Source organism: Puma concolor, chromosome C1 (genome assembly GCF_028749965.1).
Source record: "Puma concolor isolate L17-30 chromosome C1, mPumCon1.1.hap2, whole genome shotgun sequence".
Lineage (NCBI taxonomy): Eukaryota > Metazoa > Chordata > Mammalia > Carnivora > Felidae > Puma > Puma concolor.
In genome coordinates, this window is record NC_141674.1 from 166,641,952 (window position 1) to 166,669,037 (window position 27,086).

General features: G+C 36.7%; 1 protein-coding gene across 1 annotated transcript in view; it reads left to right on the forward strand.

Moving 5' to 3' along the window:
- Positions 1-27,086, forward strand: part of AGPS (alkylglycerone phosphate synthase) — a 145,147-nt gene that overhangs the window by 11,990 nt on the left and 106,071 nt on the right. Inside the window, exon 2 of the mRNA XM_025935115.2 lies at positions 22,896-22,985. Within this exon, the coding sequence (XP_025790900.2) occupies positions 22,896-22,985 (90 nt within the window). The remainder of the gene's footprint in view (positions 1-22,895; positions 22,986-27,086) is intronic.

Here is a 27,086-nt window from a genome sequence, read left to right on the forward strand (position 1 = left end):
TATAAGTATTAATTAATTTGAGCTTGGTGAAAACAGGGGGAATTTATTTTAAGAGTACAGGGGCACCAAAGAACTCCAGGGCAGGAGTGGAGCTTGGCCTCAGGATGAAATTAGAACTAAAAACCAGAAAGCCGTCAGGTTTCTTGCTAGCGTCACTTCTTGCTAGTGTCTGCTGCATGTTTCTTTAAGCAGACAAGCCTTTTTGGCTCTTCTGTCCAAATGGTAAAATATGGCAACCCCACTCCTCCAGGATACTCAACCAGTAGCAATGAATAGTTGAACCCTCTTGTTCCCAACAACTGGGGCACATGCCTACATTGTTCTAATCAGCTGTTGCTTGGAAAGGAGTGGTGGTGATCTTAGTACAAAAATAGCTGCCCAGGCAGTTAAATGAGCTGAACTAACTCTGGTTATCATGCTTTGAAAAATGTCTTGGGGCGCCTGGGTGGCGCAGTCGGTTAAGCGGCCGACTTCAGCCAGGTCACGATCTCGCGGTCCGTGAGTTCGAGCCCCGCGTCAGGCTCTGGGCTGATGGCTCAGAGCCTGGAGCCTGTTTCCGATTCTGTGTCTCCCTCTCTCTCTGCCCCTCCCCCGTTCATGCTCTGTCTCTCTCTGTCCCAAAAATAAATAAATGTTGAAAAAAAAAATTTAAAAAAAAAAAAAAAAAAGAAAAATGTCACAGCCAGATCATCTGCTCATCTTTTTTGATGCTTCCTTCCCCAGAATCTTACTCCATGAGTTATCCTTTTGCTTTCCCCCTGTGTCATCAGTTTTTTTTTTTCCTTTTCCTAGTTGATGAATATTTTTAAAATTAAAGTATAATTAACGCAGTGTTATATTAGTTTCAGGTGTACAATATAATGATTCAATTCTGTACGTTATTCAGTGCTCATCAAGATAAATATAAGCTTAAGCCCCTTTATTTTATCCATGCCTCTGCCCACCTCCCCTCTGGCAACCACCAGTTTGTCCTTTGTATTTAAGAGTCTGTTTTTGTTTGTTTGTCTCCTTTTTCTTTTGTTTGTTCATTTTATTTCTTAAATTCCACACATGAGTGAAATCATATGGTATTTGTCTTTCTCTGGTTTATTTCACTTAGCATTTTACCTTCTAGGTCCATCCATGTTGTTGCAAATAGCAAGATCTCATTCTTTTTTATGGCTGAGTAATATTCCATTGTAATAATATACCCCACATCTTCTTTATCCATTTATCTGTCGATGGACACTTGGGTTACTTCCATATCTTGGCTATTGTAAATAATACTTAAGTAAACAGGGGTGCATATATCTTTTAGAATTAGTGTTTTTGTTTCTTTAGGTTAATACACAGTAGTAGAATTACTGGATCATATGGAAATTCTATTTTAAAATTTTTGAAGACTCTCCATGCTGTTTTTCAAAGTGTGTGCTGCACCAATTTGCATTCCCACCAACAGTGCTCGAAGGTTCCTTTTCTGCCACATCCTTGCCAACACTGATTATTTTTGGTATTAATTGATTAATTCTTGGTATTTTGATTTTAGTTATTCTGACAGGTGTAAGGTGATATCTCATTGTGGTTTTGATTTGCATTTCCCTGATGATTAGTGATGATGAGCATGTTTTCATGTCTGTTTGCCATCTGTATGTCTTTGAAAAAATACTTATTCAGGTACACTGGCCATTTTTTAATTGGATTATTTGGGGCGGTGGGTTGATGTTGAATTGTATAAGTTCTTTATATATTTTGGATATTATTATTGGATATATTATTTGCAAATATCTTCAGTAGATGCCATTTTGTTTTGTTGATAGTTTGCTGTGCAAAAGCTTTTTACTTTGATGTAGTCACAATAGTTTAATTTTGCTTTTTTTTTCCTTTGCCTGAGGATACGTATCTACAAAAATGATTCTTGGGGCGCCTGGGTGGCGCAGTCGGTTAAGCGTCCGACTTCAGCCAGGTCACAATCTCACAGTCCGTGAGTTCGAGCCCCGCGTCAGGCTCTGGGCTGATGGCTCAGAGCCTGGAGCCTGCTTCCGATTCTGTGTCTCCCTCTCTCTCTGCGCCTCCCCCATTCATGCTCTGTCTCTCTCTGTCCCAAAAATAAATAAACGTTGAAAAAAAAATAAAAAAAAAATGATTCTATAGCCAATGACAAAGAGATTACTGCCTATGTTTTCTTCTAGAAGTTTTATGGTTTCAGGTCAGAATTTTAGGTCTTTAATCCATTTTGAGTTTATTTTTGTGTATGGTGTAAGAAAGTGGTCCAGATTCATTCTTTCACATGTAGCTGTTCAGTTTTCCTAGCACCATTTGTTGAAGAGACTGTCTTTTCTTCACTGTATATTCTTGCCCTTTTGTCATAGATTAATTAACCATATATGCATGGATTTATTTCTGGGCTCTCTATTCTGTCGATCTGTATGTCTCTTTTTGTGCCAGTACCATAGTGTTTTCATTACTACAACTTTGTAGTATATCTTGTAATCTGGGATTGTTATACCTCCAGCTTTGTTCTTCTTTCTTCATATTGCTTTGGCTATTCAGGGTCTTTGTGGTTCCATGCAAGTTTTAGTATTATTTGTTCTAGTTCTTTGTTGGTATTTGGGGGCAAGTGGTTCAGCTGGTTAAGCATCCGACTTCGGCTCTGGTCATGATCTCACGGTTTGTGAGTTCGAGCCCTGAGCCTGGAACCTGCTTCAGATTCTGTGTCTCCCTCTCTTTTTGCCCCTCCCCAACTTGTGCTCTGTCTCTCTTTCCCTCAAAAATAAATAAACATTAAAATTTTTTTAAAAAAGAGGAAAATGTTGGTATTTTGATAGAGATTGTATTGAATCTGTAGGTTGCTTTGGGTAGTATGGACATTTAAAAAATATTGGGTCTTTTGGGGCACCTGGGTGGCTCAGTCAGTTAGGCGTCCAACTTCGGCTCAGGTCATGATCTCACTGCTCATGGGTTTGAGCCCCACGTCAGGCTCTGTGCTGACTGCTCAGAGCCTGGAGCCGGCTTCAGATTCTGTGTCTCCCCCTCCCTCTGCCCCTCCCATGCTCATGCTCTGTCTCTCTCTATCTCTCAGTAATGAATAAATGTAAAAAAAAAATAAATATTGGGTCTTCCAATCCATGAACACGGAATATCTTTCCATTTGTTTGTGTCATCTTTAATTTTTTTTCCATCAGTGTTTTATAGTTTTAGGAGTACAGGTCTTTCACTTCCTTAGTTAAGTTTATTCCTAGGTATTTTATTGTTTTTAGTGCAATTATAAATAGGATTGTTTTCTTAATTTTTCTTTTTGTTACTTCGTTATTAGTCTATAGTGTAGAATTGCAAGTTTTTTGTTGTTTTGTTTTTGTATTCTGTGACTTGACTGAATTCATTTATTTTGGTGGAATCTTGAGTGTTTTTTTTTAATGTTATTATTTTTTTATTTTTGAGAGAGAGAGAGGATAAGAGAGAGAACGAATGAATAGGGGAGAGGCAGAGAGAAAGGGAGCCAGAGAATCCCAAGCAGGCTCTGCACTGTCAGTGCAGAGCTGCATGCAGAGCTCAAACCCATGAACCAGAGATCATGACCTGAGCTGAAATCAAGAGTCGGCCACTTAACCAAATGAGCCACCCAGGTGCTCCTTGAGTGTTTTCTATATATATTATCAGGTCATCTGCAAACAGTGGAAGTTTTACTTCTTCCTTACCAATGTGGATGCCTTTTATTTCTCTTTGTTGTCTGATTGCTGTGACTAGGGCTTCTAGTACTATGTAGAGTAAAAAAAATGGTAAGAGTGGACATGGATATCCTTGTCTTTTTCCTGATCTTAAAGGAAAAGCTCTCAATTTTTCCCCATGAGGATGATGTTAGTTGTGGGTTTTTCATATATGGCCTTTATAATGTTGAGGTATGTTTCCTCTAAACCTACTTTATTGAGAGCTTTTATCATGACTGGATGTTGTAATTTGTCAGATACTTTTATTTGCATCTATTGAGATGATCATATGATTTTTATTCTTTCTCTTGTTAATGTGATTGTGTCATGTTGATTGATTTGCAAATATTGGACCACCCCTGTATCCCTGGAATAAATCCCACTTGATCAGGGTGAATGATTTTTTTAATGTATTGTTGGATTTGATTTGATAATATTTTTGTTGAGTATTTTTGCATCTGTATTCATCAGAGATGTTGGCTGGTTTTTTTTTGTTTTTTTTTTTTTTGTTTTTTGTAGTGTCTTTATCTGGTTTTAGGGTAATGTGTCATTTGGAATGTTTCTTTCTTTTTTTTTTCTTATATTTTTTGGAATAGTTTGAGAAGAATACATATTACCTTTTCTTTAAATTTTTGGTAGAATTCACCTGTGAAGCCACCTGGTTTTAGACTTTTGTTTGTTGGAAGTTTTTTGATAACTGATTCCATTTCATTGCTGGTGATCATTCTGTTCAAATTTTCTTCTTTCTAATGCAGTATTGGAAGGTTATATATTTCTGGGATTTTATTCATATCTTCTAGGTTGTTCAATTTGTTGACATATAATTTTTGATAATATTCTTTTATAATCCCTTGTATTTCTGTGGTGTTGGTTGTTATTTCTTCTTCAGTTCTGGTTTTATTTGAGCACATGTGCATTCTCTCTCTCTCTCTCTCTGTCAATGAGTCCGGCTAAAGATTTATTAATTTTGTTTCTTTTTTCAGAGAAACAGCTCCTGGTTTCATTGATCTATTTTATGGCGTTTAAAATCTATGTTTCATTTATTTCTGCCTTTATTGTTATTATTTCTTTTTTTCTACTGGCTTTGGGCTTTGTTCTTTTTTCTAGCTCCTTTAGGTGTAAGTGTAGCCTGTTTATTTGAGATTTTTCTTGTTTTTTAAAAACATTTTTTAATGTTTATTTTTGAGAGAGAGAGAGAAAATGAATATGAATGAGTGGGGGAGGGGCAGAGAGAGAGGGAGACACAGAATCTGAAGCAGGCTCCAGGCTCTGAGCTGTCAGCACAGAGCATGATGCAGGGCTTGAAATCTGAACTATCCAGGTGCCCCAAGGTTTTTCTTGTTTCTTTCTTGAGGTAGACCTGTAATGCTGTAATCTTCCCTCTTTTTTTTTTTTAATTTTTGTTAATGTTTTTTATTTATTTTTGAGAGAGAGAGAGACAGAGCATGAGCATGAGCATGAGCAGGTGAGGGCCAGAGAGAGGAGGCACAGAATCTGAAGCAGGCTCCAGGCTCAGAGCTGTCAGCATAGAACCCAACATGGGGCTTGAACTCGTGAACTGCAAGAACATGACCTTAGCTGAAGTTGGATGCTTAACCAACTGAGCCATCCAGGTGCTCCTCTAATATTCCCTCTTAAAAACAGCTTTTGCTGTATCCCAAATACTTGGGACTGTTCTGTTTTCATTTTCATTTGTCTCTACGTATTTTTTAATTTCCTCTTTGATTTCTTGGTTGACCCATTCATTGTTTAGTAGCATGTGAATTTAGTCTCCATGTATTTGTGTTCTTTCCATATTTTTCTTGTGATTGATTTCTAGTTTCATACCATTGTGGTATGAAAATGCATTATATGCTTTCAGTCTTTTAAAATGTATTGAGTGGCACTTGGGCGGCTCATTCAGTTAAGCATCTGACTTTTGATTTTGGCTCAGGTCATGATCTCATGTTTCATAAATTCAAGCCCTGAATCAGGCTCTGCGCTGACAGCACAGAACCTGCTTGGGATTCTCTCTCTCCCTGTCTCTCTGCCCCTTCCCCACCTGCTTGCTCACTCGCTCTCTCTCAAAATAAAAAAAATAAACATTAAAAAAATTGAGACTTGGTTTGTGGCCTAATGTGATATGTTCTGAAGAATGTTTCATGTACATTCCGCTATTTTTGAATGGACTGTTCTGAATATATCTGTTAGGTCTAAGATGTCATTTAAAGCATTTCCTTGGTTTTCTGTTTGGATGATCTATCCCTTAATGTAAGTGGGTGTTAAAGTCCTCTACTATTATCTTATTACTGTCAATTTCTTCCTTTGTATCTGTGTCTGTTGATAGTTGCTTTATGTACTTAGGTGCTAGCATATTAGGTGCATAGATATATGTAATTGTTATATCCCTTTGTTGGATTGTTCTCTTGTTACGAAGTATCCTTTGTCTCTTTTTACAGTCTTTGTTTATTTATTTATCTATTTATTTATTTTACTTTTTTTTAATTTTTAAGTAGTCTCCACACTGGGATGAACACAGGGCTTGAACTCACAATCCTGAGATCAAGACCTGAGCTGAGATAGAGTCAGACACTTAACCAACTGAACCACCCAGACACCTCAATTACAGGCTTTATTTTAAAGTCTATTTTGTCTGATATAAATATTGCTACCCAGCTTTCACTTGCTTCCATTTGTATGCTGAATGTTTTTTCCATCCCTTCACTTTTGATCTGCATGTGCGTTTAGGTCTGAAGTAAGTCTCCTGTAGGTAGCATATAGATGGATCTTGCTTTTTTATCCATTTAACACTCTATGTCTTGCTTTTTTATAATTTAAAAAACTACAGCATACTTAACCCTGTGTCTTTTGATTGCAGCATTTAGTCCATTTACATTTAAAGTAATTTTTTTTTTTTTTTTTTTTTTTGAGAGAGAGAGAGAGAGAGAGAGAGAGAGAGAGAGAGATCATGCACATGCGCAAGTTGGGGAAGGGCAGAGGAAGAGGAAGAGAGAGAATCTCAAGCAGGCTCCATGCCCAGTGCAGAGCCCAAAGTGGGGCTCAATCTCATGACTAGGAGATCATGACCTGAGCTGAAATCAAGAGTCAGACATTTAACTGACTGAGCCATTCAGGTGCTCCTACATTTAAAGTAATTATTGATAAGTATGTACTTATTGCCATTTTATTACTTGTTTTATGGTTGTTTTGGTAGTTTTTCTCTCTCTCTCTCTCTCTCTCTTTCTTTCTTTCTTTCTTTCTTTCTTTCTTTCTTTCCTTCTTTCCTTCTTTCCTTCTTTTTTTAAAAATTTATATCCAAGTTAGTTAGCATATAGTGCAACAGTGATTTCAGGAGTAGATTCCTTAATGCCCCTTACCCATTTAACCTATCCCACCTTCCACAACCCCTCCAGTAACCCTCTTTTTGTTCTCCATATTTAAGAGTCTTTTATGTTTTGTCCTCCTCCCTATTTTTATATTATTTTTGCTTCCCTTCTCTTGTGTTCATCTGTTCCATGTCTTAAAGTCCTCATATGAATGAAGTCATATGATATTTGTCTTTCTTTGACTGACTAATTTCGCTTAGCATAATACCCTCTAGTTCCATCTGTGTAGTTGCAAATGGCAAGATTTTATGCTTTTTGATTGCCGAGTAATACTCCATTGTATATATATATACCATGTTTTCTTTATCCATTCATCCATCAATGGACATTTGGGCTCTTTTCCGTGCTTTAGCTATTGTTGATAGTGCTGCTCTAAACATTGGGGTGCATGTGCCCCTTCGAAACAGCATTCCTGTATCCCTTGGATAAATACCTAGTAGTGCAATTGCTGGGTCGTAGGGTAGTTCTATTTTTAATTTTTTGAGGAACCTTCATACTGTTTTCCAGAGTGGCTGCACCAGTTTGCATTTCTACCAGCAGTGCAAAAGAGATCCTCTTTGTGTTTATCCTCACCAACATCTGTTGTTGCCTGAGTTGTTAATGTTAGCCATTCTGACAGGTGTGAGGTAGTATCTCATTGTCGTTTTGATTTGTATTTCCCTGTTGATGAGTGATATTGAGCATTTTTTCCATGTGTCGGTTGGCCATCTGGATGTCTTCTTTGGAGAAGTGTCTATTCGTGTCTTTTGCCCATTTTTTCACTGGATGATTTGTTTTTTGAGTGTTGAGTTTGATAAGTTCTTTATAGATTTTGGATACTAGCCCTTTATCTGATACGTCGTTTGCAAGTATCTTCTCCCATTCTGTTGGTTGCCTTTTAGTTTTGCTGATTGTTTCCTTCGCTGTGCAGAAGCTTTTTATTTTGATGAGGTCCCAATAGTTCATTTTTGCTTTGGTTTCCCTTGCCTCTGGAGACGTGTTGAGTAAGAAGTTGCTGTGGCCAAGGTCATAAAGGTTTTTGCTTGCTTTCTCCTCGAGGATTTTGATGCTTTTCTGTCTTACATTTAGGTCTTTCATCCACTTTGAGTTTAGTATTGTGTATGGTGTAAGAAAGTGGTCCAGGTTCATTCTTCTGCATGTTGCTGTCCAGTTTTCCCAGCACCACTTGCTGAAGAGACTGTCTTTATTCCATTGGATAGTCTTTCCTGCTTTGTCAAAGATTATTTGGCCATATGTTTGTGTGTCCATTTCTGGGTTCTCTATTCTGTTCCATTAATCTGAGTGTCTGTTTTTGTGCCAGTATCATACTGTCTTGATGATTACAGCTTTGTAATACAGCTTGAAGTCCATCTGTTCCTTTCTTCTTTTACTCTCTTGTGTTTTGATAGCTTTCTTTTAGTTATGTTTGAATTCCTTTTTCTTTACTTTTTGTGTATGTATTAAAGGTTTTTGATTTGTGGTTACTATTTAGGTTTACATATAACATCTTATGTGTGTAGCAGTCTGTGTTAAGTTGATGGTCGTTTAAGTTTGAACCCATTCTAAAAGCAGTAAATTTTACTACCCCCCCCCCCCGCACATTTTACGTATATGATGCTATACATCCTTCTATTTTGTGAAGTCCTTGGTGGATTTATGTAGCTATAATTGACTTAACTGCTTTTGTGCTTTAACCTCCATAGTGATTTTATAAATTACTAATCTACTTTTATTGTATGTTATCATTTGCCTGTGAATTTTTTTCCATTTATAATTCTTACTACTCATTATGGCCATTTTTTTTTCCACTCAAAGAATTGCCTTTAACATTTCTTGTAAGGCTGGTTTAATGGTGATGAGCTCCTTTAACTTTTGTCTGTCTGGGAAGTTCTTTATCTCTCCTATTCTGAATGATAATCTTGTTGGGTAGGGTATTCTTGGTTGCAGGTTTTTTCCTTTCAGTACTTTGAATACATCATACCCTTCCCTTCTGGCCTACTAAGTTGCTGCTGAAAAATCAGCTCATAGCCTTAGGGGTTTCCCTTATATGTAACTTTTCTTTTGCTGCTTTTAAGATTCCCTCTTTATCATTACTTTTTTGCCAATTTAATTATGTGTGGACCTCCTTGGGTTCCCCTTTCTCTTTCTCTCTTCTCCTTCTGGGGTCCCTATACGGGAAAGGTTATTACATGTGATGATGTTGCTGAGTTCCCTTAACTTATTCTCAGTTTTTGCTATTCTTTTGTTATTCCACTTAGTGGCTTTCCATTACCCAGTCTCCCAGAATGCTGATTTGTTCTTCTGCCTGCTCTAATCTGCTGTTGATTCCTTTAGTGTATTTTTAAAATCAATTTATTTATTATTATCATTTTTTATGTTTATTTATTTTGAGAGAGATAGGCAGCATGAGTGGGGGAGGGGCAGAGAGAGAGGGAGAGAGAGAATCCCAAGCAGGCTCTGCACTGTCAGTCAGAGCCCACTGCGGGGCTCAAACTCGCAAAACCACGAGATCATGACCTGAACTAAAACCAAGAGTTGGATACTTAATCAACTGAGCCACCCAGGTGCCCCTAAGATTTTTTTTTTTTTAATTTTTAAGTAATCCCTATACCCAGTTTGGGGCTCAAACTCCCAATCCTGAGATCAGAAGTCACAGTTCCACTGACTGAACCAGCCAGAATACCCTCTCTTGGTATATTTTTAATTTCAGTTACTCAGTTCTTAATCTCTTTTTATCTATCTATCTATCTATCTATCTATTTTTGTTGAAGGTCTCACTGACTCTTTTCTTGAATCCAGTGAGTATCTTTATGACTGTTACTTTGAATTTTTTTTTTTCAGGCATATAATTTATCTACATTTCATTTAGCTCTTTTGTTGCAGTTTTGTCCTGTTCTTTCATTTGGGACATATTCTTCTGTCCCCTCATTTTATCTAATTCTCTGTGTTTGTTTCTGTGTATTAGGCAAGTCAGCTATGTCTCCTGATATTGAAAGTAGTGGCCTTATGAAGAAGAGGTCCTGTGGTGCCCTGCAGCTGAATGCCCCTTGTTCATCAGAACCAGACACTTCAGGTGTCTCCTGTGTGGGTTGTATGTGCCCTTTTGTGACTGATCCACATTTGCCTTCAGTTCAGCTGGCTGCAGTGGTCCACTTTGCCTGTTGTGGGTGCACTGGGCAGCGTTCGGCCCCTGTGCTGCTCAGGGGCCAATCTGGGGCCACTGTAGGCTTGTGGTGGGTAATGTCTACAGTCAAACCAGATGCCTGTCCTCAGCCCATCTGCTGGGGCTGCAGTCATACTGACCTGCAGGGTGTTTTCCCTGTATTCTCTCTTGAGAAGCTTTCATTTGTGCACAGGGTGGGCTGTCAGACCAAATGCCTGCTCCTAGTCCAGGACTAATTGGGAGGGCACATTCTCTGCACTGCCAGCTATAAGGTTTGCTGCTAGGACTGCAGGCACACAGGTATGTGATTATCTTCCCCTTTTCCCAGGGTAGGAGTCTCTTTGGAGTAACACTGGTCCCTGTTGGGGTTGCTTGTACGAAGACTTAGGGGAGGAGTGCTTTGAAGTGACACCTGCCAACTGGGTCCGGTTGGGTAGGGTGGATCTGAAGGAGAACATTTACACGGTGTCCAGTGCTAGCAGGATAGATGGAGAGTGTTCATGCTGGTTCCTGCAAGTGTCTGGCTATCTAGGTTTGCGCAGGGGGAGAGAAATGGTGCCTGCCAGCATTTTTGTTCTTAGAGAATTCTCCTAAGTATCCCTGTCTTTCCAGTGCACTTCAGAGATTAGCAAATAAAACCTCCTTCAGTATATGCCAGGTGCTTTTCAGGCTGCTGCTTCTATTGTATCTTGCTGGGTTATTTGTTATGCTGTCTCTTTAAGGGTGGGGACTATTTTTTAATCTCCCTCTGGGTGTCTCCTATAGCTAAACCCAGTTATTTTTAAAGTACCTGGAGTTAAGCCCTGCTGATTGCAAAAACTTCCTAAATTAAGCCCCACTGGTTTTCAAAGCCAAATGTTACAGGATTTGTCTCTTTAGGGCCAGGTGTGGTCTGATCCTTCCACTTCTCTGTGCTTGTGATGTCCCTCCTGTTTGTGGTTAGTCCTGTGGAGACATGGGTTGGTGGGGATGGTGGAGAGGATGAAGGGTCGAGGAGAAGGAGTGGGGATGGGGAGCAGAGTTTGGTTCCCAATCACATCTCTGCCTATCCTGCCCTTTTTGATGTGGCCTTCTCTTTACAATTAACAGTGGAAAGTCTGTTCTGCCAGTCTTTGGGTGATTTTCAGAGTTAGTTGCACTTTTGGTAGCTGTTATCTCAGTGTGTCCATGGGACTAGGTGAACTCAGGATCCTCCTACTTAGCCATTTTTTCCAGAACCTCATCAGTTTCTTTTCTTTGTTGACTTTGCCTGCTTCTTAAAAACACACTCAAATAACTTACTGAAATTGTTTTCAGCCTATAACACTCTTGTGAAACAGTTGTTTTAAAAGCCATCAATAATCTAGGTATAAAATCCTTAAGTCATTTTCTTGACCAGTTCCCAATACCTGGTACCTAATATTTCCTTCCTTAGCTCCCATGTCATACTATCTTGGTTTTCTTCCCACCCTACTGGCCATGATTTTGCTGACTTTTCTTCCTTCTGCTTCCTAAATTTACAAATTCTTAAGGTTAATTTTTAGTCCTTTTTTTTTTTTTTAACATTTTCTTCCTTAATAACTTCATCCACTCAGACTGTATTAGCTTTTACCACTGTTGGGGGAACTTCTAAGTTAATATTTCTAACTCTGTCAACTTCCATTTTCACATTTTAAATAATTGCACATTTCTATCTGACTATCTTGCTAAATTCTCCAATCTAGTATGCATGTATAAGGCTGTTATTTTAGCCCTCAATCCTACTACTCCATTATTTCTGTTTACTTCTACTGTTATTGAAATACACAAGCCCAATGTCTCAGTCATAAGGCCTTGCCGAACTCCATTCTCTCTCCCTCATCCACGCTGTTGACAGAGCAGATAGATTCTAAAAAAAAAATTTTTTAATGTTTATTTTTGAGAGACAGAGAGAGAGAATGAGGAGGGGAGGGGCAGAGAGAGAGGGAGACACAGAATCCGAAGCAGGCTCCAGGCTCTGAGCCGTCAGCACAGAGCCCGACGCAGGGCTCAAACTCACGAACCGCGAGATCATGACCTGAGCTGAACTTGGACGCCCAACCAACTGAGCCACCCAGGCGCCCCCAGATCAGGTAGATTCTATTACTTGTGATTGTCAAGACACTTTTGTTTTTCTCCCATAGATGCCAACGTAGATGAAATATATATTTTTTAATATTTATTTATTTTGAGAGAGAGAGAGCGTGTGTACATCTGTGCAAGTCAGGGGGGAGGGGCAGGGAGAGAGAGAATCTCAGGCAGGCTCCACACTATCAATGCAGAGCTCACAGACCGAGAGATCATGCCCTGAGCCAAAATCAAGAGTTGGACACTTAGCAGACTGAGCCACCCAGGCGCCCCTAGATGAAATCTTCAAATTGTCTCACATCTGTTCTGGTCTTCCTTTATTTTTTCCCCTTCAAATGATTCTCCATTCCATTACCAGACCAATCTTTGTTCAGAGAAAGTGTGAGTGCATGCTGCCTGCTAGTGCTGTGCTACATTCTGACACTGCAAAACTGATTGACAGTTCAGTAGAGATACATAGATAGATATATAGAAGGTATGACATAGTAAATGCTACAGTCAGTGTGTGCAGAAGGAACCATAAATTCTTTCTGAGGAAGATAGGAAGGCTTTATAGGAAGAGTAACTTTTGGAGTGGTTCTTGATGGATAAATAGGAGTTTTCTAGAGAGAGAAAGGCATTTCAGACAAGGGATATATGTATATATGCAAAGACAGGCAGACATAAAAGGTCATGGTGTGTATAAGGAATTGTGATAACTTTTAGTGTGGCTGGAAGAGTAGTTGTTAAGGAAGGTGAAAATGTAGTTTGGAGCCAGATTGTAAAGGACATTGTATGCTATGTTAAAGAATTAGAATTTCATCCACACTGGAGAGCAGCACAACTTTAAAGCAGATACTGTTAGATTTTTTACTTTTGGTGACGGCATGGTACATAGAAAATACTGTTTTGATGAAATAAGGCTTAATCCCTATAATTTGACAGCTCTGCTGTTCTCCATGACTTTCTTGCATATGTTCTATGCTTCAGCCAATTTGGGCTATTAGCATGGGAAAGTCCTTGTGCTTTTCTGCCTCTGCTTGATTATTGAATTTCTGTCATCTTCCAAAGCAACTAGAATGAAGCCTTCTTCTCTCAGCTAGAGATGAACACTATATTCTCTGGGTTCTTGTAATACTTCTTACTCCATGTGTGGCAATCAGCAAGTGTATTAAAATCATAGCTTAGTAGTTAAGGAGTGTTGGAGCCAGAAGAACAAGATTTAAATCCTAGTTGTGTCATGTACTGTTTGGACAAGCTACTGTTTATCTAAGCTTTTGTATGTTTAAATAGGAATAATAACACCTACATCATCAATCTCACAAACATTGATGTGAAAAGGAAATGAAGTAATGATTGTAAAATCATTAGCTTTATAGTATTATACAGTATATTCTATTGCAGTATACTGTATAGAAAGCATAAGGAAAATCCAGTGCTGAAATAGTGTCTGAAGGTGAAAGCATAAGAAGTTGGAGGTCCTCAATGACAGCCATGACATTTTAATATTGAGAACAGGTTTCTAATTAATACCACCTTATGCGTTAGGGAGAAAAGGAAGAATGCAAAGAATGAAGAGAATTAGCAATTGCTTGTACTGCAGGGTGCGCTGATTGTCAGTGTCTTGTACACAATAGTCACCATTGTGCCACTTGGCATTTGCACGCCTTCTTCAGTTCTACTTGGTGTGTGGCGTTGGTGAACACATGTATTGAAATTTGAATAAACATAATTGTGCTAGAGATAAATTATTCGATAAGCCATCGCCTTTTTAGTTTTGTTACCCTTTTAACATGTATAAACTAGGAACATTTCCATAACAGATTGACTTTCTACATTTTGGATCAGAAAGTATTATTTCTATATAGCCTTCATTCGCCCTTATTGGATAATCCTTTGTAAAATTGGGTACGCACCTGTCTACCTCTGCTCTCATGGAAAACGAATCTCCATTTCCTGTTACCCTCTTTCCCGTCTTCCACATTTCTCACTTTGCGCTCTTGCTGCCTTGTTTTGTCACAGAACTCCACACTGGTCCATCCTGTCCTATAGTGCAGTGAATTTAAAGTTATCGCCCTTTCCCTGCAGTTCCAGTCCCTTCTGATTTTCATAGAGTTTGGGTGAGAGCAATTTTATAAACCATTTACATTAATGCTTTGTATCTCTTTGTGGCTATTCAACAGATGAGGCTTCTGCTGTCAACTTTACCTCGTGCCTCAAGGCAGTGCTTACACAATTAGAGTCTGTGGATGACCTGCCCCACAATTTTCTGGCTGGGCTTGTTTAAAAGGTTTAGATTCTAAGGCCTCACTCTCAAAGATTCTAATCATTGGCTAGGTCTAGAGTGACATCCAGGACTCTGCTTTTAACATGAATTCCCGAGGTGATGTTTATACTCCCAAGACGATTGGGAATTTCAATTGTAATTGTGATTGGGCCTTGGTTTTAATATATATATTTTTTCCCCTCCGAACTTTGTGGGGTTCATTTTTTTCCTGTGGCTTTTTCAGAAGCAAAGGTGAAAACTCCAACAACCTGTTCATTTAAAGTAGAAGGGGCTGCTGCTTACTATTGTATTAAGTCAAAAAACAAACAGAAAACATTTGTTACAAGAATACTCTATATCAAGCAGATATGGATTTTAGTCTTGGCTTTTGTAGAGTCTTGTCAAGATTATTGGGTTGTACCCTGGAAGACAGCTGGAAAAGGGAACTCAGAAGCTTGGTTTCTGTTGAAAAATGGCATACAGACTTTTGGAGACATTCATGTTTCTTTGTTGTTTGCAGAAATGTAAGACTGTACCAGAAATGGTCTTTGGTCACTTACAGATTGGTCAATTCAACATGCTTGTGATACGATTCCTATTTCAATTACTAGCAAACAGGGAGGAAAACAATAAAAGTGAATTGGCATTTTCCAGCTGGTGGTAGACAGTCTGGAATTCTCTGCCTAAATCGCCATATTGATTAGATTTCAAGCGGACAGTAGAGGGAATAATTTAAAGTATAGATGAGGAAGCTCACGTGGTCAAGGGAAGTGTACATCCTTGTTCTTTGTCTTTTGCCAAGACAACTCCCTGATACTAATTAGTACTTTTGTACTTGTTACATAGACTAAGACATGAAGGTAAAAGACAGGAGGATAGTTGTGTCTTTCTAGGCCTTCAGAATGGCAGGTACCAGGCTTTTGGGAATATGTGCTTATATAACATGCCTGCCCTAGCATGAAATACTTGGAATTTCTTTTTTAAAGAGATTTTTCAAACAATAATGAATTTCCAGTTAGAATTTGGTGTGTGTGAAGAAAGATTGGGGCGTAAGGGAAGTCATCCCAGGAGCCTCAGTGAGTAGTGAGTGCCAGATTATTCTGTCAAGGTGTAAGACTGGCTTTGCCTTATTTGCCCCAGACCTCCCTTCTTTCCCTGCTTCTTTGTGCCTCTGTCTATAAGGTTCCTGCCCCTCTCCCCCATACTTATACATTCCTTTTTCTTCCATTCATTGATTCATAGCAAATGTAATAGGATTTCAACCTTGGGGACACATTTTTTGACCCTTGAATTCAGGTTTTGAAAAGTTTCTTCTGAGAAGTACCACTTTTTTATGAACTCTAAAGAGTTGACTGTAGCAAGTTAAATACATACTTGGTTTGCTGAATATTTGAAGCTGATTCATTCTGAATGGAATTCTATTATTTAAAAAAAAAATGTGGGGATTGCTAAGAAATCCAACAGTGGGTTTTATAATAAACCATCATGGAATATCTATGTATATGTGAAAGAAAGAATTGTTTTCTTGAAGAGAAACTGCACTGAGATTCAAGGGCTGAGCAACATATTTGCTTCAGATACAGAGTTGCGGTAATCATACCTTTTTAGTCCATGGTATTTGCAAATAGTATAATACTATTAATAAAATGCTAATAAAGTAGCATAACACTGTTTAATCAAATTAAAAATACATACACAAAGTAACACTGCATATTTTACAAAACACATACACATATACTCGAGAACATTTATGGATGCCCATGGAAGGGGGCAGATAGGATTAGAAATCAGAGATGGAGGAAAAGAAAAGAGAGGCCTCTTTTATCCATAGACAAATGCCATGAACTAAAAAAAATAGTATGTTGTAGATCTTTTACCTGTTTTCTCCTTTTGTGTTCTCTGCTGTTTAACCTTTCTATGTTTCTGTGTATGTATCTATTGCTTTTGATTGCTGCATATTCTTTCACAGAATTTACTTAACACTTATCCATTCCTTTAGTGATGCCTCTAGCTACTCTTACAAATAATGCTCCAGAGAATATATCAAAGCTATTCCCTTATGGAACTGTCTGTGAATTCCTCCTGAGTATAAACCCAGGAGTTGTATAGCTGGGTCATAGAAATGGCATTACCTATGAAAACTTAGCACATGATTGATCCATGGAGTAGTTTATAAGTAATGCATTTGGGTTTCCTTCTCCATGTTCTTGCTAACAATGTTCTCTGTCATAAATCTTATATTTAGTCCATTTTACACTATCACATTGGAAGAAATTAGAAAGTTGATTAATAATTTATCACGTGCAAGGACCAAATTTTTATTATGGCCACTAGAGATTTAAAACTTATAATGAGGATGTGGAAGGAAGATTGAAATTCATGTTGAAGTTTAAAGTGTCACAGAATCATGTCCATGTTTTGCAAGGAGAAGGTATACTGTCTAGAGGTAAGGGATATTATCTTGTTGAACTGTCCAGAAGCCTAATCTTGTCAGGATACTAGAGTCAGTCATATTCAGGTGGTCTGTCTTGTGTAAACTATCTTCATTAGTGACCAAAGTTAATTAGAATGCCAATAGACTAATTCATGGTGAAAAAGCAAAATTGTCAAACCTGGTAATTTATTTGGTTTATTTGGTTCAGTTGGCCACTTTTTCTTGGTAGAAAATAAAATATAATCAGAAGAGTTGGTTGGTGAGTTTTATATCAGGACAAAAGGAAGTATTCTGTGATTCAGATGTTTGATTGTATCAAGCTATCGAAGCCTGATGACATCTATTTTCTAAGTCAAATGTTTTAATAGTCTTGGAGTCATGAGATTTGTAGCAGTGTTAAGTGACAATAATTTATCCATACCTTTTAAAAATTTTTTTAAATTTATTCTGTGAGAGACGGGGGCGGGGGAGAAAGAGAGAGAAAGAGAGAGAGAGAGAGAGAGAGAGAGAGAGAGAGAAAGAGAAGCCGAAGCAGGCTCCACACTCTAAGTCCAGAGCCCAATGTGGGGCTTGAACTCACGAACCCTTGAGAGCATGATCTGAGACAAAATCAAAGGTTAATCATCTGAGCCACCCAGGTGGCCCTTCTATGTCTTTAAAAAAAAAATTTTTTTTTAATTCTTTTTTGTAAACGGGCTTTCTCTTATAGTATACATAAATTATTATACTTACAACTAAGTTACTTAGATTAACAAAAGAGAATTAGTTGCACTGTTAGATTGAGGCAGTAAGTATTGTAAATGGTTTTACATAGTTTTGCTATTGAATTTTTAGAAATAATTTTGTAGGAATTATAGAATAGACATGATATTTAAATTTATTTTAAAACATGTACATTTTAAATTAAATTTAGAATTAGTGTTCCATAGTTTTTCTCCCTCATTAGGCTTTTATATTTCTAATGGTAACTTAGCTTCATTTTTTTTTTTTAATTTTTTTTTTTTTTAACGTTTATTTTACTTTTGAGACAGAGACAGAGCATGAACAGGGGAGGGTCAGAGAGAAAGGGAGACACAGAATTGGAAGCAGGCTCCAGGCTCTGAGCCATCAGCCCAGAGCCCGACGCGGGGCTCGAACCCACAGACCGTGAGATCCTGACCTGGGCTGAAGTCGGACGCTTAACCGACTGAGCCACCCAGGCGCCCCGCTTCATTTTTTTTTAATAAAAGAAGTCAGGATTATTATTTCATTTATAGGGATATTTTTGTAAAAGATCTTTTTAGGGATATATTTGTTGATCAGTTCTTGGTATCTCAACTCTTTATTTACTTCACTTTCATGATTTCCTTTAGGTTATCTTGATCCTAAGGTAATTAAGCACACAACCTGATAGTAAGGATTTTTAATTAGTACAAAAAAAATCCTGAAAGTTTTTTTAATTTTTAACTTCTACATTTTGTACTACATATGGGATTAATTTGAATTTATCTGATGCTGAGCATGGTTTGTTAGAAATCCAGCATTGAGGCTTAAGTTTCATACTTCAGTTTTTATTTTCTAAAAGCTCTGAGATCATAGTACCTTTTTCTCATTGTTTGAATTAGAAATGATAGATAAAAATTTGATTTTCATCAGAACTAAGTAATGAAGTATCTTTTATTAGAATTTTGATTATTGGAATTATATGGAAAAAATTCTTTTTTTTTAGTTATCACTTAACTGAGTTTTTTACTGCTGAGCCAAAATAAAATTAGGTTAAAGCATGTTTTCCTTTTCCTTTTTTTCTAGTGAAAAGTATAATTAGAAATAGCAGTGGTAGAAACCATGCATTTATATCAGGATGCTTGAAATTTATTAGTATTAGAGGAGTAGTAATCTATGTGTATATAGAGACTTAAAAGTGGACATCTCCCAATTTAAGAAAAGATCTCTGGTTTTCATAATAATAGTGCTAAATCTAAATACTTCAGTTAAAAATTGTGCAAACCACAGCACTAGGAAATAATATATATATCATGGGAGAATACTGCCACCTTGTGTATACATGATGCTACATTATGTCTCCATTTTCTTTTGTTATGCCAGCTAAAACAAAGTGCTTCTTCACCATTTGGTACTGTGGTCAGATATGTAAATGGGTAAAACATTTGTTTTATTTTTTTCGTGTAACAAAATCAAACGGACTTATCTTTTTTCTTGGCAGGAGGAAGGGTCTTATATTTTGAAGACCTTAAATTTAGTGTAAAGTTAGCTCTAAGAATTGGAAAGTCTGAGGGATCAGTCTGGTTAATTGATCTTTGGGGTCAGTAGAAAATTGAATCTTTTTAATTGAATCTTATGGAATGTTGATATTTCTTTGATCATTCCTCATTTTAGTGCTTGCCATGGTTTTGGGATCATTATTCTGAATGCCAGAATTTATATACTATACATAAAGGAAGTGAGGGCACTGGGGTTCCTGACGTCACCATAGTCCTTGATTTTCAAATGTTTCGCTTAAGATCAAGTGCAGAAGAATGGCTATAATAATAACATGTAATAGTGCTTTGAAAAATATTGATGTCAAGGAAAAAGGGTTCCTTTAAATCATTTTGGTTACTTGAGGGCATGATTTGGTGGGTTTAAGACATTACCTTTCTAAAGAGGAAGAGTCACAAGACTGGGTGTTCACTTTCTGATGCTTACAACTAGCTTAGCTGTGTAATCATGAGAACTTCTCTGGGCACAAGTTTCTTCATTTGAAAAATGAGCAGTTGAACTAGGTGATTTCTCAGGATCTTTTTTTTTAGTTTTAGAATTCTGTGATTGTGTGAGGTTTTACTTTTAACTTTTTTAAAATGTTAATGCTATAATGCCCTTCAAGTTACTCATTATATTTTCTGTATAAGAAGTTATTTTGAAAGTTTAATGTAATCACATAGTTGTGTTTAACGGTCATAGAATATATTAGTAATTTGAAGGGATACCTGTGTACAAAAGTTTAAAACCAGAAGCCCGGGAAATTCACCTACTTTTTTATTTAACACATGGGGTACTTGAAGATATCAGAAGATTGATTTTGGGGTAACCTAGATTTTAAATATATACTATTTTAAGCAACATAACACTGTTTTGGGAGTGTGGGGGGTACAAATGGATTCCAAATGCTTACATTTCAACTTCTGGGATGGCTCTAAAAGTTGTTACAAATATGGTAAGCCCATATCATGGGCAGAATTTTCTAATTGAGACGAAAAGAGAGAAAAAAGTAGCTTTAGCCTATAGTTGAAAACTTGGGAATTCTTTAGGATATTACCCAACTGAAAATTTAAGGCCAGTGATTCTTCAGAATGTAAATCTTTTCATTTTTGAGTGCACAGCAGCAGATATTTCCTGCTTCCCTTGATTCATTTTTCTTGTGCAGTGCCAAGAGTGAACACATGTAGTCAGGTTTTGCTTTTTACTTTGAGGCCATATGGGAATAATTGTTTAAAATTCTACACATAATTTTAAGGCAAAGGATTCTCATTGTTAAGTTATGTAAACATGCCAAATTTAACATCTGTACTGGAATGATTTCCCAGTGCCTACTGATTGTAATACCAAAGCAAAAGAACTATATTGGTATTTTTGCATTTATTTTGTGTAACACCAAACTGTTGTTTTATAGAATACAGCCTTCATGACAAATGTTTAAATTCAGTATTAAAATGCATTTCAGAAATGAAAATTTGTGCACATATTATAAAACATTAAAGATATTACTTGGGTGCCTGTGTGGCTCAGTTGGTTAGGCCGCTGACTTCGGCTCAGGTCATGATCTCGCAGTTTGTGAGCTCGAGCCCCGCGTTGGGCTCTGTGCTGACAGCTCAGAGCCTGGAGCCTACTTCAGATTCTGTTCTCCCCCTCTCTCTACCCCTCCCTTGCTCACGCTCTGTGTCTCTCTGTCTCTCAATAATAAATAAATGTTTACAAAAATTACAAAAAAACATTAAAGATGTTAATTAAAATGTACATATATATCATCTTCATGTAAATTATTATGGAAATATAATAAAATATTAAGTGAATTATATTTCATAAAAGTGAAGAGAATTATGAAAAAAGTAAAGCAGATGATATCTTATTCAGTTTTTAGAAAATGTAATCTTAAGAAAATGGGTATGTTAGTGGTGATATTAGCCATGAGGTTTTTCTGTAGAGATTTTTCCAAAGCTTTCTTCCATAACCTCCCTCTACAATGAGGAATGTGAAATTAGAAGAAAATATTGGGCAACAGTTCATAACAGGCTCATCTACAAATCCAGTCTCTGGATTGATATTCTTGAGATATTTTTGAATAGTTTGTTTTTATATAGGGACTATAGTTTTTATTGATAGCAACTTTAGTTTTAACGAGATTATGCCTGGTCTCTAATTTTCTTAATCTTATGTATGACCTTTACTTGGTTCAGTTTTGTTATGTTGGTGTTCTACTTGTTTGAAAAGCCTTTGAATTGGATGAAGAATTATGATTGTAATAAAAAATTTGCTTGTCAGTTGTCATTTTCTTCTTCCTTGGGAATTATAGAGAATTAAAATGCTTTCTAATGAGTAAATCTTTGTTATTTTGACATTAAAAAAACTGAGATATAATTGACATGTAATTAATTTCAGGTATACCACATAATGACTCAAAATCTGTATATATTGTGAAATTATCACCACAGTAAGTCTGGTTAACATCCATCACCACACATATTTACAGGTTTTTTCTTGTGATGTAGTTTGAAATTTTATTTTTTTTTAATTAAAAAACATTTTTAATGTTTATTTATTTATTTATTTATTTTGTTTATTTTTGAGAGAGAGAAAAAGACAGTGCAAGTGAGGGAAGGGCAGAGAGAGAGGGACACAAAATCTGAAGCAAAATCTGAGCTCCAGGCTCTGAGCTGTCAGCACAGAGCCCGATGTGGGACTCAAACCCACGAACCGTGAGATCATGGCCTGAGCTGAAGTCAGACGCTTAAGGGACTGAGCCACCACCCAGGCACCCCTATTTTGAAATTTTAATGCAGCAAATAATTTCTGTGTAGAGAAGAGTTTTCTTTTCTTCATCATAGACTGCATAATTGAATTTGCAATAAGATTTGTTATCAGTTTTGAAATAACTGCCCAGATATACTAGGGCACCATGCTAAAACACAGCATTAATAATAAATGCTGACAGAGTACTTCAGTACTTCAGTGTGGTTGCTTATTGTGTTCTGCACAGGTCCAGATCTTATGTAATGTTCAGAATTGAATCAATTATTGATTTGGATGAAAATGCTTTTTAAGACAATGAAATTCAAAATACCATATTGTTTTGGAATACTAAAAACTGGTATAGTCATTAACTGTTAAATTAATATGTAGGTCAAGGTAGAGATTGGTGGTTACATGGAAATTGAAGGATTTAGAATGTTTGTAAACACATCTCAGATTTTTTTATATACTTTATTAAGTGTCTACTACTAGTAGTGCCATTACTAGTGAACTTATTCTGTAAATTGATCTTTTCAATATAGAAGATTAATAATTGTGATTTTTCTAATATGTGCAAAAATTTGTTTCCTATTCAAGTGAGTTTTATTTTAATTGCAGAATTTTTTAGACTGTCCTATTATGTAAACTAATAACATGTACAACATGAAGCATATTTGTACTCTAATTATATTTTTCTCCCTTGTTCCTTCTTTTTCCTTTGAATTCATTAAATTTAGTTGTTGCCCTTTGTGAAGCAGGTGCTGCTCATCAGAATGATTCTGTATTTGAAATATTAATACATGGACATTTTGATGCATATTCATTCTATTTAAACTGATATACTGTTAGTGGGATCAGGTCTTTTAAATGATTGTGAAAGTTAATATCAATGATATACTATTCAGTTTTGAGATATTTAATGTAGTCTAATTTATGGATTTTTTTTTATTATTAGGCAAGAAGTTATGAAATGGAATGGATGGGGATATAATGATTCCAAGTTCTTCTTCAATAAGAAAGGCCAAGTTGAGTTGACTGGGAAAAGGTAACTGGTTGGTTTATTCTTTTCCTTTTTTTCCTCTTTCTTTCTATAAAAAATTTTAAACATAAATAACAAATGTATGTCATGTTAAATAACATACATAGGATAATATAATGACTCCTCCCTCGATTTAAAGTTATCAACATTTTGGGGTGCTATCAACATGTTGACATAATTGCTCCTTCTTTTTTTGGTAGTAAATTCCGTTGTGTCACTTCTAAATATTTACATATGTCTCCTTTGAAAGTGTAAGGATCTAATATTAGCTAATCATAATAATATCATTATCATATTTCCCAAAATAAGACAATTTTATAATATCTGATTATCCAGTCCACATTTCCCCTGATATCTAAAAAAATGCCATTTTATAGGTAGGTAGTTTGAATCAGGATCCCAAAAATGACTATAATCATCCTACCACCCAATTTCCATGCCACTGACTTGTTCAAAGTAACTCCCAGTTTAAGACTGGGAATTTAGGGGCACCTGGGTGGCTCAGTCAGTTAAGTGTCTGACTCTTGGTTTCAGCTCAGGTCATGATCTCGTGGTTTTGTGAGTTCAAGCCTTATGTCAAGCTCTGGTTGGAATTCTCTCTCTCCCTCTCTCTCTGCCCCTCCCCCACTTGCACTGTCTCTGTCTCTCTCAAAATAAGTAAACTTAAAAAATTTTTTTAAAAAGACTGGGAATTTACTTTTGGGTGTGGGTTATTATGGATGGTGAACAATTTTAGGTCTTTGTGAGTATAAATTGTATTTTTAAAATTAATTTTCTGAGACACATTAGGGAAGAAGTGGTGAAGAAAGAACAATCATTTGTGTGATAACTTTCACATTTCTGAAATGTTTTTGGGAATGTGTTGATAAGAATTCTAAAGAATATTTGTATTGTTACTGTTCCAGATGCAGACAGAATTGTAAAGTAAGTTCTTAGTTGATTTTAAGAACCAATCCTGCCAAAGCTGGTATTTTGGGTTTGTCTGTTGAAATCGTTTTGGAAGGACAGTGAGTATAAACACGTAAGATTTGAATGCTGGCTCTATAAATTAAAAATTGAGAGTAGGTAAAAAATAGGATCAGATTTTTTTTAAATCTGTTCCAGGATTGTGTTTTGACTTAAAATCTATTGGGGATTAATATGATTAGGTTAATATTCTTAAAACTTACATGGTATGTCAATATATTGAAATACTAGTGAGAAATGTTTTATTCCTTTGGAGAAATTCTTTTTCTTTGCAACATAATCATTCCAGTTTTCTGACTTGAACATACTTTGTAACTGAACAAAACCTCGGGAGTAGTAATTAGGAACTAATTGTAATGAAGGTGTGAAATGTACATTTGACACTTGCTTTTTTTTTTTTTTTTTTTTTAAATTTTTTTTTTTTTCAACGTTTATTTATTTTTGGGACAGAGAGAGACAGAGCATGAACGGGGGAGGGTCAGAGAGAGAGGGAGACACAGAATCGGAAACAGGCTCCAGGCTCTGAGCCATCAGCCCAGAGCCCGACGCGGGGCTCAAACTCACGGAGTGCGAGATCGTGACCTGGCTGAAGTCGGATGCTTAACCGACTGCGCCACCCAGGCGCCCCGACACTTGCTTTTTAATAGGAAAAATAAATATTATACGTATTCTCATTCCCATCTTTAAGTTTGACTGGGAAGCATATTGGTGGAGGCTTAGTTAAGAAATTGTATAATTCGGGTAGGAGGAATTTCTGGTTAAAATTAAATTTACCAGTGTTCTAAATGTTGAACGTCCCACGTTTTAAATAGAATAATGTCTAATACAGAAACTTATCAGTGTAGAAGCTGGTTTTGCCAAATCTTCTGAGGAGAAAAGAAATCTTCTGAACTTAGAAAATCAACTTCCTCTCCTTTCAGATACTGTCCTCATTTCTTCCTTTCTTTGGATCTTGAGAGAATAGCATCTTTATTTTATGGGAGGGGGCAAATAGTCCCTTATGCACAGTGCTGTTGAAAGCATTAGACACTTACTTCTGTAGGGTACTGTAGGCCATTTAGTGGTTTGTGTTGGAAGCGTATGTGTTTGAAATGAATGATGAGTCACAGAAAATATCTCAAGTAATTACATTTTTGTAGTGCCATGGGTTCAGAATCTGGTTCTTATTTCTGGTGTTCTGACACTTGATTTGTCAGTTTTCACAGAGAGGATCAGGTTTTAGAGGTCTGACATGTGCCACACTCATGGTACACTCATTGAAAACATTAGAACCCAGTGTATTTATTCCTGGTTAGATTATTCCTTTTTCAGTGTGTAGAGCACTTGTTAATGCCCTTTCTGATTTTAAGATATATAGAATACAAAATTTGTAATTCAGATGTTGTTCAGAGAGCATAGATTAAGAGCAAAGGAGATTCAGTGGTCTTAAGAGAGATTTTTATCCAGGTTGTAATAGAACCGGAGAATTTTATATGTTTGGCTTGAGACTTTGGAAGATTGCTGCTGCTGCCATTCTAACCAGAATGAGTTCCTTAAAGGCCTCATTTCTTTGTATTAACTCCTGAGTTGGGTCCAGTGGGAGAAAGGGGAATAGAATGGGGTGCATCCAACTGGCAGAGCCTAGAAGGGAGACCAGTAAAGTAGATATCAGGTACATTTGCTTTAGTGGAAGGTAGCCTTTGCTCCTCACCACGACTCATCCGGAGGGTAGCTCTCCAAATACAGAAATGGAATTTAAATGCTCTAGGATTAAATATGTACTACATAAACTATTTAATAACTAAAGCCAATAACTAAATAATATTCAGTTCCCATTTTAGTGCTGCCAGAAGTACCATTACCACAGAGGATAATAACTGGATTGAATTGGATCATAGCTTTCTGTTAACCTAGTCTAGTTTCCTGGGGATAATGGTTGAATTAGTAGATTTCTCTGATTTGTATCAGAAAACATTTAAAAACATTCTTAAAGATAATAATAGCTATTTCTTAATTGAATGGCTACTGAATTATCTTAAAATAACCCTAAGATGGGTAGTCATATTTTCTTAAAAATAATTAGGGGATTGAGGGTGAGAGAGGTTAAATAGCTTACGTGAGGTCACCTGCTCAGTGGAAAGTTGTGAGTGATACCCAAATGTTTTTAAGCTTCATTCTTGTGCCGTTTCTGTTGTATTGTGCTTCTGCAGATAACCATACTCATTCATTGTATTGAGCTTGTTTTCTCTCCAAACTCTGGGAGCACTTTATGGTAGCCTTCTCTACCCCTATACAGTAGCACAGTAAAGCTAGTCATCTTGTAAAAAATTACCCTGTGACAAAAATTGCTGTTGTTCTAGTGGAAGTTGCTCTAGTGGAGCACTTTATGGTAGCCTTCTCTACCCCTATACAGTAGCACAGTAAGGCTAGTCATCTTGTAAAAAATTACCCTGTGACAAAAATTGCTGTTGTTCTAATGGAAGGCAAAAGAAGGTTGTGATATTCTTCAAAGAGAAAATGGAATTTGTGATTAGAAAGGATGAGTTATAAGAAAATACTGATTTGAACTGAACAAATCTTTGCTCTCTATAACTGCATAGAAAACATGAATAAAATACCCAAGAATGAAATAAAACAGAGCTGGGGAAAAAGAATTCTTAGGTGCCAGAAACCAAGAGTGAGTTTTAATGAAAATTTATGGGATTCCATTTCCATTATTTCTGATCCAAATAAATTTTTATAAGCAAATGTGGTTGATTGTATGTAGTTTGGGGAGGGCAACATTGACATTTCAAACCCAGCCAAAGAAGCAATTATTATAAGCTGTTCTAGATCTTTGGGAAATATCAGAAGTTTTTTCCTGAACACAGTCTTATCTTTTGAACATATTTGTAATTTGTCAGTTTATAAATCCTTAGGTTTTTTTTTTGTTTTTTTTTTTTTTTTTTTAAGTTTATTTATTTATGTGGCAGGGGGGTCAGAGAGAGAGGGAGAGAGAGGAAATCCCAAGCAGGCTTTGCGCTGTTAGCACAGAACTCCATGCGGGACTCGAACTCACTAACCATAAGGTCATGACCTGAGCCAAAATCAAGAGTCTGAGGCTTAACTGACTGAGCCACCCAGGCACCCCTAAATCCTTAGATTTATAATCTTGCTATTCTT